Source organism: Pteropus vampyrus, unplaced genomic scaffold (assembly GCF_000151845.1).
Source record: "Pteropus vampyrus isolate Shadow unplaced genomic scaffold, Pvam_2.0 Scaffold197, whole genome shotgun sequence".
NCBI lineage: Eukaryota > Metazoa > Chordata > Mammalia > Chiroptera > Pteropodidae > Pteropus > Pteropus vampyrus.
The window spans coordinates 2554155-2566087 of record NW_011888978.1 but is presented as its reverse complement, the minus strand read 5'-3'; the positions used below and the strand labels follow the sequence as shown (position 1 = coordinate 2566087).

Sequence of the window (11933 nt, the reverse complement as noted above, 5' to 3'; positions counted from 1 at the left end):
TGTGGTATCTACACAAACAAAAATAAACTGAATTCATAGATACAAGAGAACAGGTTGGTGATTGCCAGAAACAGGGAGTAGTGGGTGGACGAAATGGGTGAATGTGATCAAAAGGTATAAACTTCTAGTTATAAAATAAATAAGCCCTGGGGATGTAATATACAGTATGGGGACTATAGTTAATAATATCATATTGCATATTTGAAAGTCACCAAGAGGATAAATCTTAAAAGTTCTCATCACAGGAAAAAAAATATTATAATTGTGTGTGTTGATGGATGTTAACTAGACTTATCGTGGTGATCATTTCACTATATATACAAATATTGAATCATGTTGTACACCTGAAACTAATATAATGTTATTTGTCAATTATATCTCTATAAAAGAAAAAGAAGAAAAAGTTGGCCAATCTCTGCTATCACTACTGAGAATTATTGGGCCCCTGTAGGAACACAAATTTTCCTCTGAGTGAATGGATGCTGAGGGCAAAAGGAGTGGACTGCTTGGGGTACCTTCCATTAGCCTTCTCCGCCTTCTCCATCTTATTTTAGATCCCAGGAGGCCAGCCTGCCTGGTCCCCTCGAAGGGCCCTTCTTTTCTTTGACTTCCATTTGGGTTCAGCAGTGGAAAGCATTTAGCAGGAGATTGAAGAGTAAGACAGGAGAGGGATCCTTCTTGCAGAGCCACCTGCATCCCACAACTCAAGGTCACAGTTTCTATTGAATGACCTTCTGCTCACAGCCCTTCCAGTCTCAGATTCCAGAAGCTTCTCCCTCCCCTTACTCATTCAGGCCCAGGAACAATAACGGTTCCTGCTGTTATTAAGTAGCATCAGAGTGCTGTCTGCAGTTCCCCACACCCTGTCCATATCTTCACAAAGGGTCCTTTTACGAAAATCTACTCAAACTACCCAGTTTGATGGTGCCATCTTATCTTGCAGGAACCCTGACTGATACAAATTATAATTTTGCTTATTTTTTCTATGACTAACCTTAACTTAAATCCACCAGTATTGGGTTCAATTTTAGTAGATTTCTGGTAAGCTCCATTAATTCAAGGTTTCACACATATATGCATTCTCTGGACCTGCCCTGCCTTCTCTGAACCTGGGTGTAAGTAGAGTGATTTGTTAGAGATAGTCCCAGGTGGCACCTATTGTCTCAGCATCATTATTTGTGGTGCCCCCTTCACTCTCAAAGTCCCTGGTTTAACAGTAAATGATGACTCTATGTGGTGACCCTACATAGAAGGTGCTGGTCAGTCTGGGGACAACATTCCTTTTTGCCCAGACTATTCGGCTAGCATCAACCACATGCCCCTATCCAGTCTGGCCATCGCACTCCTTGTCACTAGAGACACTTCTGAGCACAGACTTTGAGATCTTTCATGCCATCTGCTGGCCTCTAACTTACTCTTTGTTCACACATATATGCACACACATACACATGTACACACACACACACAACTGCCCAGAACATGCTGGGCCCCTCTGATAATATCCTGAACCAACATAAGCCATGGGTAGACTTGGAGGATGCTAGAGCATGTGCCAAACCCTGAAGGGCCAGTGTCAGCTCCAGAGGTTGTCTCTTGAGGGCCCCCAAACTGGCCAGATGATACGCCCAGTCTCTCTGACCCCTCTCCCCATCTGTTCAATGGGCAACTGGCCCAGAGGGCCCTGAAGTCCCCACAACCCTCCATGGTCTGACTCACTCGCACTCTGCAAATGAGCAACATGCAGCTCATTTTCTTGTCTGTTGATGACAAGACAATCTCCCAAAACCCCACTGAGCTGGGAGGGGTGACAGAAAGGCCATCTGGCCAACACCCATCTCCATGACCAGTGATCATTCATTTCCCAACTATGTTTTTTGGAGAAAATAATTAAAGTTCCAGATGCTGCCAACAGGGTGGCTCTATGGCCACCCTTGGTAGTTGCCCTGCAGCCCAGCCCCACAGATTAGGCTCCCTTGCCCTGGCTGGATCCCCACCCATTGGTTCTTGCTGGGCCACTTCAGTTCAGCTCATGGGGCACTAGAATCAGCAGTCCCATCTCCATGGATGGCACCAGCCCCACCTGAGCTGCACTCGCAAACCCCCTCTGCCTCACCCCTGCTGGTTTACTTCCCCACTGTCCTCCGAGTACCTACACTGTGCTTCCTGGCTGACGGAGCCCATCTTCATCTGCCCTCATAACAGCCTGAGAGCTAGGCTTTCTCAGCCCCATTTTACAGATGGAGAAACTGAAACTCAGGAAGATGAATGGGCTTGCAGGGTCACAGGCCAGCAACAGGAGCACCAGAACTCTGAGCAAGCTCCTGGATTCCTTAGCACTTCCCCCACTCCTGACTCCAAACTCTCTTAGCACAGTCCTCTCTCTGAGCTCCACACCTGTATCCAATAGCCTGCGGCCCTTCTGCTAGGAGACAGATGTCCACAGGCACCTTATATCCAACGAAGCCCAAACAGTGCCCCCCACCCCATACACTTAGCCTGCTGCCATCTTGTATTCTGAAGACTAGCAACTGGCCATATTGTTCCACCAGAGCTGGACCCGGAGCCAGGCCATGGCTCTCTTTCTCCCCACTCCTGCCACTGGTAGCTCTGCCTGTGCCACCTCCCAGAGCTCTCTCCCACCCCAGATGTGCGTCAAAGCCCACCCACCTCCTACTGCCTTAGAGATATTTCTAAGGTGCAAAGCCCACCAGGTCACTTCTGCTAAGGACTTCCACTGAGCCTCCAACTACAGGGGGGACAGGAAGGCCTTGCCCCAGCTCCCTGTACTCCACTTGCTCACCCAACCTGAGATCTGGTTTTGGCCGGGCGGTCTCCCATGTGCCTCTCTCTGCCTAACTCAACCTGTCCTACCTATTTGCGATGTACAAAAGGTTTTTACAAACCATTAGCCATGTCCTTAGTCTGGTAACAGCACCTCAGATTTTATTTGGGGATGCCCACTCCCATTCACTCCCATGTACAGGGATTGGCTCAGAGATGCAAGATTCTCTAGACAATTGGAAGAAATCCCAGGACTTCCGCTGGACTCTCTAGGGATGCTACAGTGCACTGAGGTCACTAAGTCAGTCTGGAGCTCTCAGGGGCCACTAGGTGAGAAAAGCTGACCTGAAGCCAATACAAAAAAAGCAGAGCCAAGAGGCTGAAAGAAGATACATATTCTGAGCACCTGGATCCAGTTGTACCTGCGCCTACACCATACATGTTTGAGTTATGTGAGCCAATAAAGTCATTATCTAACTTGCACCAATTTGAATTTGTTTCTTCTGGTTGCACATCATCAAGATCAGTTTAGATGACCCTCTACTTCCAGGGAAAGTGGATGACTGCCTCCATTTATTCTCCATTATCTGTTGTTCTTTGAAACACAGTAAGGATTTACCCCTACTTCTCAGCTTGACCATGGGCAAGGATAGAAGCTGATTCATCACTGTTCCTCAGTGCCACCCTCAGTGCTAGCACGAGCTGGTGCACAGTCAGCCCAGGGAATGCACAAGGGATGAAGGGAGGATGGGAGAGGAAGCCATGAGAGAGGTTTCCTGAGCAGAACTCCCTCCTTGCCTTTGGTGTTAGGGGGCAGAAAGCAGGGGGTGGACTGAGCTAAAGTCCTGTGCTCAGCGGAGATCTTGGGGATCCCATCACATTGAGCCATTGAGGTCACTGGAGTACAGGGATTTCCTTCATGGCAAATAACAGAACACAAAGTTGTGTTCCAAATTATCTTCAGTCACCCAGGTGTGAAGGTACCTGGGATAAAGTCACATTAAAGCCAGGATGCCTGAAATGGGCAGTCACCCTGACCTGCCTGTGTGTTTGGGGTCGGTGGGAACTAAAACAGGGTTAGTGTGTCCCTTCCAGGAAAGGCTTCTGTGGTTGTTGGGTGTCAGAATCTCTGCCATGATTCCATCTGTGTACATGGACATGTCAGGCTAGAAGGCTAGGAGTCTAGATGTTGGCCTATTTTCAGTTATTTTTGCCCACCAACATCTGCGGACCCATGAGAAGATCCAAAACATTTCACTCCACAGACTGAGATTGATCAGCTTTGTGACATGGAACGATTTGCAACCCTGGAGGACACGAAGCCCCTTGTTCTAACTGCCCTGGCTTCTCTGTGCCAAGAGGCCCAGGACCTCAACTCAGCAGGTGGGTGAGGTACCAGGGGCCATTGAGAAGAGCTTGTGAGGAAGGGGAAGTAGAGCCTATCACACCTCTGTGGGTGCTGTCTCTCCAATGAGCTTGTGAGGGACATGGTCACCAGAGGGCCTGATGTGCTCCACAGCCCAGGGTCTGAGTCACAGGCCTGTACTGGCCACTTTGCGGGTAGGACTAGAGGCCTACACTGCTCCTCCAGGGTAAGGACAAAATGTCCGGGAAGGCCAGGTGCGCATGCCTTCAGGCAGGGCTGGATCCAAGCACACAGATCTGCTTTCCTTTGTTTTATCTCCACTCCTAGATTCTCCCCACTAGGGTCAGGCTCAGCACAAGTGACACCACAGTCTTATATCCTAATACTTTAGTAACTTCAGTGGAAAAAAGTGTCCTATTTTTTGATAGGTCCAGCAAATTTCCTCCAGGATGATACTCGCTGGTTCTCACTGGCCTGCTTTAGGTCCCTTGCCCAGCCCAGACTCAATTCCTGTGTTCAGAGCATGGTGCCCTTATTGTCCAGGCCTGGGCCATGTGTTCATCGCAACAGCTAGGAGGCAAGTTGGTCAACAGGCTGAGAGTAGAGAAGGGGTGATTCCACAGGGGAATCTACGGTGTTGTCCCCAGAGGAAAGGGAAACAGGCTCAAATGGCTCTTCTGCTCACTGGTCACTCCAGAGGGCACCAGTGCCTGCACACCTAGTGAACACCCAGGCAGGCCTCCCGGAAGCCTCCTTCATGCATCAGCAGGGCCTGAGAGGATCCCCTGTCCTCACTGCTTCAGTAAACATAGAAGCGAGGCCATGCACGAGGAGGAAGTGGCTCTAGGCATGCGCTGGGGCCAGCGCCCTACCCCATGGAGCTGGACTGACCTTTGCATAGGATCCCTTCCAATGCCCTGTTTGTGTGGCCCACCCAGAAGTGCCTCCTCTTCATTGCCTGATGAAGAGGGACACCACGAGAGCCCTGGACCCCCAAACTTCACCCTCTGTCCTTGCCCTGAGCTCTAGGAATCACAGACGACTTGGAGGGCACAGCTACCACCACCCTCGGAGAACTCCTCCTCCACCCACATCTGGGGTATCCAGAGGACATCGGCAGCCATTTATGGAGTAGCAACTCAGCTACCTATGGGGCCAGGCTGATAGGACAGCCAGCACCAGCCTACAACGGGGGCAGGAGAATGTGGCAGGCAAGCCCCTCTAAGGACACAGCCACACTTGGCTGCCCCTTGAGCTGGGGCTAGCTCTTCTAATTGGTCCTGAGAACCCAGAAGTCCAAGGCACAGTCTGGAACCTTAATCTCAGCTTAGTAGACAAGAAGGCAAGGAAATGAGAATGCAGAATCAGAATCTCTGTGGAAATCGGTGACAGCTAGAGCCACTATCCGTCCCAGTTTACCCAGGACTAGAAGTTTCATGGAAAACTCTGTGCTAAAACCAAGACAGTCTTGGGCAAGCCAGCCAGTCACCCTGGGTTGTGTCCTCAGAGAGACAGTGTTTCCTGAAGGGAGTGCGCAGGGTTAAGAGAGAACAGTGGGCTGGCTCAGGCAGAGCAGAACACCCTGTCATCCTCATCTCAGGTCTGAGCTGAGGACCAGTAGCTCTGAAGCAGGGCACTCCATCCAGGTCAGGACACCTGGGGTGTCTGGCCTGGGTTCCCCCAACCCCATCCACTGTGGGAACTATTCAAGGTCTCCCTAGAATCTCCTGCTCACCTCAAATGAAGTGATCCAATGCAAGGCTCCCAGCTATAGGCCCCATGCCCTTGGACGCTCCCCCGAAGCACAGGAAATCCTGTGCTCCAAGGCTCTGGGCTGGACTGGGTCTCCAGGATCAAGGAGTTGCCACTGAGGTCTGCCTGACATTTCTGTGCCGAGTGGTACAAGGGGATTGAGATAAACATCCCTGATCACCCAGCAGCCACAGCCCAGCTTGGGCAGGTGGAGACTGGTGGTGAGAACCCTGATGACAACATGGCAGGTAAAAGCCCAGCCAGAACTCCATCAGGAGTTAGAGGGCAGCCCTCACCAAACCATGGACCCCATAACACTCCCCAGACCGCACTGGAAATGTCACAAGGAAAAGCAGTTGTGTCAGGGGGATAGCAGCTATATTGCCTGTCTGCAGGACAACCGTGGGAGTCAGCCAGACCGGGAGAGCAGATCTCTGGATTGTTTGGGAGAAGCCAGATCAATGAGCAAATCTCCCAACTATCTAAAAGTTGACCTGAGGTTTGAAAAAACTGTGCAGGCAAAGAAGCCATGTCCATGACTGCTGCTTACGATTCCCAGTGCATGGTTGCACCCTCCCAGTCAAAGGGGTCAAAGTCAGTCCTGGAAAGTGGGGCCTGAGCCAGCCATGGAGATCAGCCTGGACTCTGGACCCCAGAACCCACTGAAAGCAGGCGTAGGGTCCACCAGGTCCTGTGGGCCTCTGGCTCCAGGTGTTCACCCTGCTGGAAGCACAACAGTGAGGCCAAGCTTGGGAGGCATCTATGCCTGGTCTCACATCCTCCTTCTCCTGGGAGGAACCAAGCCTGGCCTCCTGTCCAGACCAGACCCCAGCTTCCCGGCTATGTGACCTTCGGCAGACTGCTTAATCTCACCAAATGCCATGAGGCTGCTTGGGGTGCACCTGGACAGGTCCCTGACAAGGTCAAGGGCAGGAAGGGGCTTCAGCAGCACGACCTAGGGGCCGGAGCCACGAGCTGCTTAACTACCTCCCTGGATCTCATAACATAGCTCTGGCAGGTTGAAGGAGTCAGGACTCTATTTGGTTGCTAATGACAAAAGTCACTTCAGAGTGCCTCAAGCAAAGCCAGTAATTTAACTGAGAAGTTCAAGACTAGATGCTGGCTTCAGACGCAGCTAAATCCAAGGCCTCCGAAAATGTCTTTCTCCATCTGTAGATCCACTTTGCTCTGGATTGCTTCACTCTCAGACAGCCTTTCCCCACCCCACTCCAAAGGTGACAAGAAGGTCCCCAGCATCATCACTCTATCTTGCAGCCAGTTGTGCTGCCAGGCAGTGGACAAGCTCGTCTTTTCTGCTGGTTTCCTCTATCAGAATATCAGGGAGATCTAGTGGCTATGTGGTCGCTGTCCTCTCAAGTGATTCCCAGGGGTTCATTCCCATAGCAGGGGGATGCTGGACCAGTAGCAGCTGCAGACATTTCCACAGGGTTCCTAGCATTCATGCCACTCCCCAGTAGGAAGAGTGGAGAACAGATCTGGACCCTGTTAGAATCCCAGGGCTCCTGGTACCTGGGTGCTAGCAGAGGGCTTGCTGACATCATTCTGTCCTCACCTCAGTCACAGAGGGTAGAGGCCAGTCTGGGGCAGAACGGCCTGACCTGTAGACTCCATTTCCAGCCCTCAGCCACAGGACCTTAATACATGCCTGTTCTTCTGTTCTTCTGGCTACTGCTAGGTCTCTACACTGACCTGCAACCAGCCTCCACCCCAGCCCAGTCCTGGCAGAGCCTGGCACCCTCCAGATCAGCGTGGCCCACCCTCTCCCTGTATCTCATATGGAATTATCTGGGTCTGTGTGACAATGGAGTAGTGTCTGTCTCTCATCATTCGAAAGTGCCAGGAGGGCTCAGGATGGATCTGTCCCTACTCACCATTAAGTCCCTATCACCAGGACAGGCAGGAAGCAGCTGCTCAGGGATGAGAGTGACCCTGAATGTGGAAGCTACTGAACCAGCTCTGCAAGGCTCCAGCAGGATGATTCAAACCAAAATCCCTCCTTACTGTCACTGAGACTCAGTTTCCTCAACAGGCAAATGAGTACAATAGACACCTCCCCTCCCCAGAGCCTGCACAGCCAAGGCCAAGGAAGCTAGAGAGAGATTACATCAGGAAACGTTCTAGACAAGACATAAAAACGTCGTTTAGTTCTCTAACGTGACCCTGAGGATCTGTTTAGAATTTCACGATTTTTTTTTAAGTAGAGTAAAAAACACCAGATGGCTTCAAAGTACGCAAATGTTGGGCCAGTTCTCGTGACCTCCCACGGGAGACTGAGGCCCGGAGCGCAGTGGGGAGGGGAGAGGACGGCCGGGAACCAGGGCGGGGAGCTCCGGCCTCGGTGAGTCACATCGGGCCTGATTCGGGCTCTGGGCCCTGGGGCGGAGGTGCCTCTGGCGCGCGCGCGCAGGGCAGCTGCGCGGAGGCTAGCGCGGCCTGCGCCGCTGGGGAGGGGCGGCTTCCTGGGTCCCCTCAGCCTGGCTCCGAGTTCTGGTTCTGCAGTAAAGCCCGGGTTCGAATTCTGTCACCGCCTCCTCCACCCACTTCCTCCTCATGTTCAGGGAGCCTCCGTTTTCTTATCTGTCAATCAGGCGCTGGAGTTCTCTCCTCATAGGGCATGGACCGGATTGAAAGCCATCGTGTGCCACGTCTCCGGTGCCCTGAGAGGAATCTGGCTCGCGGCGGGGCGGGGCGGGGCACACCAGAACTCGCGTGTCATGCCCGACAACGAGCTCTGTGCCTTACACAGACGGTCTTAATCTTCACCGCGACCCGGACCTCTGTTTCATTGTCACCCCTTTTCACAGACGGGGAAACAAGCAGAGAGAAATCCGGCCCCTGCCCAACGTCCCGCGCCCCTCAGCGGTCGAGGCCGGGTCTGCAGCCTCTTGCCCCCTATGCTGACTCCAGGGGGCCCAGTTCTGCCGTTGTCACGACAACCGCGGGCCAATAGGGAACAAGCAGAGGAGGCCCCGCCCCTGCCCCGCCCCTGGCGGAGGGCTCCGAACTATAAGGGCCCCCGGGCGAGCGGCGGGAGTCGGATCCCAGGAACGCCAGGGGCCCACGGAGTGTGGAGTGTCCACTGCGTGTAGAAGCCCGAAGACGCGAAGGGCGCGAGCAGCGGCCACCATGTGCGGTGAGTGTGGCACCCGCCTGCCCCCCGTCCGCGGTACTCTCCTCAGTGGCGGCCGCAGGTCCCGACGTCCCAACCCTTCGGCGCCTGGGCCTGAGAGCCAGGCGCCAGGGACCGGGAAGCGGCGCGGCTTTGGGGCGTCGATTAGTCCTGGTCCCTAGTAGATGTCCCAGGGTAAAGGGGGGAAGGGAGTGCCCAACCTCAGAGTCGGACTTGGTGAGTGCGACTTGGCCCAGTCCACACAGGGGAGGGAGCTGATCCTGTCCCACTGCTGGACCTTGTAATACAGTGGTGTCCGCTCCCCCTGTCCAGTGAGGGCGCTTTTCTCCTCTTGCCCCTAGTCGCCCACAAAGGCGGCCACGCGCATCCCGGGCGCGGAGTGCCCAAACCTGCTCTCAGAGCCCCGCACCCATCGAGGAGAGTGGACCCCACCTGGGCCCTCCCGGCAGCCTTGGAAGCAGCCCCTTGCGCTTGGGTCCTAGCACGAACCCCTTGTCCTTAGAAGTCTTGATTCCTTTCCGTATTGCCGCCTCGTTGCTGCAACGACCTCTGGACGAGGCGCAGGGAAGAGGCAGCAATGACCGCCGAGGCTGGGGTGGAAGCTGGGAGGGGGAGTCCAGGACGGAGAGCCCCGGAGCCGGGCGTCCGGAATACCACGGCTACCTGGCGCTGTCCCGCGAGGTAGCGCGGCTGTGGGGAGGGCGACTGCAGCCCGCCGCGCACATCTGCAATTCCTTACTCTCCCGGCTGGGCCGCCTCCGCCTGCTGGGGAAAGAGTTGGGAACTTCTGCTGGGACAAAAGGTCACTGTGCCTTTTTTTTTTTTTTACTTGTGTAGGATTCAGTTACCCATTCCAGCCTCCTGTGGCTGGAGGACCTGGTGGAACTTTTGAAGCCATGAAAGGCTTCTGTCTGACTTCGCTGAGGGCTGTGGAGTGGGGTGTGCCAGCGGTTGAGCCCTGGGCCAAAGTCTGTACGGGGCCTTGTTTCCGAGGCCAGGCTCTCCCAAAAAAAGTAAAAAAGGAATGACTGACCAAGGAGCAGGCTTTGGGGTGGAGCCTGCGCCAGGCTGAGCAGGCACCATTTTCAATTCCTGAACCCTCAGAATTGACCTCAGGACTACTAGCATCGTTTGCAATGCGTAGGGCTGCCTGTGAGCAATTCAGGGGAGAAAGATGAGGCAAAGGTGGCAATGTGACCAGAAGCCCTTTGGGTTCCAAACCCCTCAGTGTGGCTGGCATTCAAGGCCTTTGGTTAACTGGTGGCCTTAGAGCCAGACCAGTGCACCAAGGCCCTCTCACTAGGAGGGTCCGCCCTCCAGCCCCAGCAGCTCCTTTCTCTTCTGATACCCTTCTGCCCCCATAACACCCTGGCCTTCCCTCCTGCTTCCTACTCGCATCCAGCTTTCTCCATGTCTTTCTGAGCCTGAGAGCAAGGCGGGGCTCTATGTTCCCTAACTCTCAAAATCACAAGTTTTGTTCTGCTTTCTGAAAGGGCTGCACATGTTTTGTCCCCCTGGGAAAGGATGAGCTGTGGGTTGGAACTCCTTGTGTTCCAGGTGAAGGTGCCTACCAGCACACCCCAGCCTGCAGCCCTCAGGGAAGTCAGGGAGCCACCGTGGAAGTCCTGACCTGGAAAATGATTTCCTTTTAAATAGCCAGGAGAAAGTGTCAGCTGGGTGCTCATGTGTGTTTTCCATCTCTCTGAGGCTTGCCAAGCCTGGCTTTGACAGAGGACTCTCCCAGCTCAGAGCTTACAGCAGTGGCTGGCTGGAATTGAACATAGTGGGCTGGTTTTTGGATGATGGTCTGTGTATGTATGACAAGTGATACTGGTCTTCCTTTTATGGTTGTTCTGTAATGAAGTCATTTAAGTTTTCGAAAATATAGTCAATTTTACAGAAAAACTGTTAAAGAAATGATGGTACATTTGGTATGAGGGTACAGCAGAGGCTGCGAAGATGCTCCTAGAATGAGCCACTCACCCTCTTCATTTACATCTGGGGAAACTGAGGCCCAGAGAGGTCTGTGCACACCTGTCAGAGCAGGAGTTGTTTGATATCCTTTCTCTGGGCTGACTGTGGCCCTGCTGAGATCTGCCACTCCTGAATGACCCCACCCCCCACCCCCCTGCAGGGGTCAGCAGAGGGTACACAACAGCCTTTCCTTGTCAGGTGCTGATGACCATGCTCAGACTGGCTGTGGCTCTCCCTTGTCTTTGCTACTTCTCCCACAGAAAGCTGGACGCAGTACCAGTTGGTCCCACACACAAAGCCGATGATCTTCAAAGCTTCAGCAGTGAGAGATTGGCTGACACGTCAATACTCAGGGGTGGTTTTGTTGATATCTGAGAGTTGCTGGCATTTCGCTGACTTTCTGCCAATAGATAGGTCACTATATGTCTCCCTGCTTCCTTCCTCACTCAGCCACTAGTGAACTGCTGCTCACGGAGAGAACCCTGTTTCCCAGGCCTTGGGGCTACATGCACATGACCACCCCCCCACCCCGCCCTGGGGAAGGGGCAGGGAGCTGAAGGAGCACTCTAGAGGCGGGTCACTGACCAGGAATGGGGTAACTCTTGCAATAAATGCCATTACAGAGGGCCAACTGTGGACACAAGCTGCAGCCTGGCAGCCCCATGCCACACCAGACATCTCTCTGGTGCACAAGGTTTAAACTTCATTCTTTAAGTTAGTTACCGAATTACAAAACTAGAGAGATGTCAAATAAGTAGATGGGATTTTCATCTTCTCTTAAAGAAATTCAGAGAGGAGCAACCCCGAGTCCATATTTCTGAATAGTGCACAGTGGCCCCCAGGATGATGGGTGCAGGCTCCCCAGTTCTCCCAGCCCTTGCCCAGCTCACTCACTGATGTTACCTGTTG

General features: G+C 53.2%; 1 protein-coding gene across 1 annotated transcript in view; it reads left to right on the top strand.

The window, feature by feature from the left end:
* The first annotated feature begins 8916 nt into the window (after nt 1-8916).
* GFPT2 (glutamine-fructose-6-phosphate transaminase 2) overlaps nt 8917-11933 on the top strand; it is a 44501-nt gene continuing 41484 nt past the window's right edge. Inside the window, exon 1 of the mRNA XM_011371987.2 lies at nt 8917-9053. Within this exon, the coding sequence (XP_011370289.1) occupies nt 9047-9053 (7 nt within the window). The 5' untranslated portion in view covers nt 8917-9046. The remainder of the gene's footprint in view (nt 9054-11933) is intronic.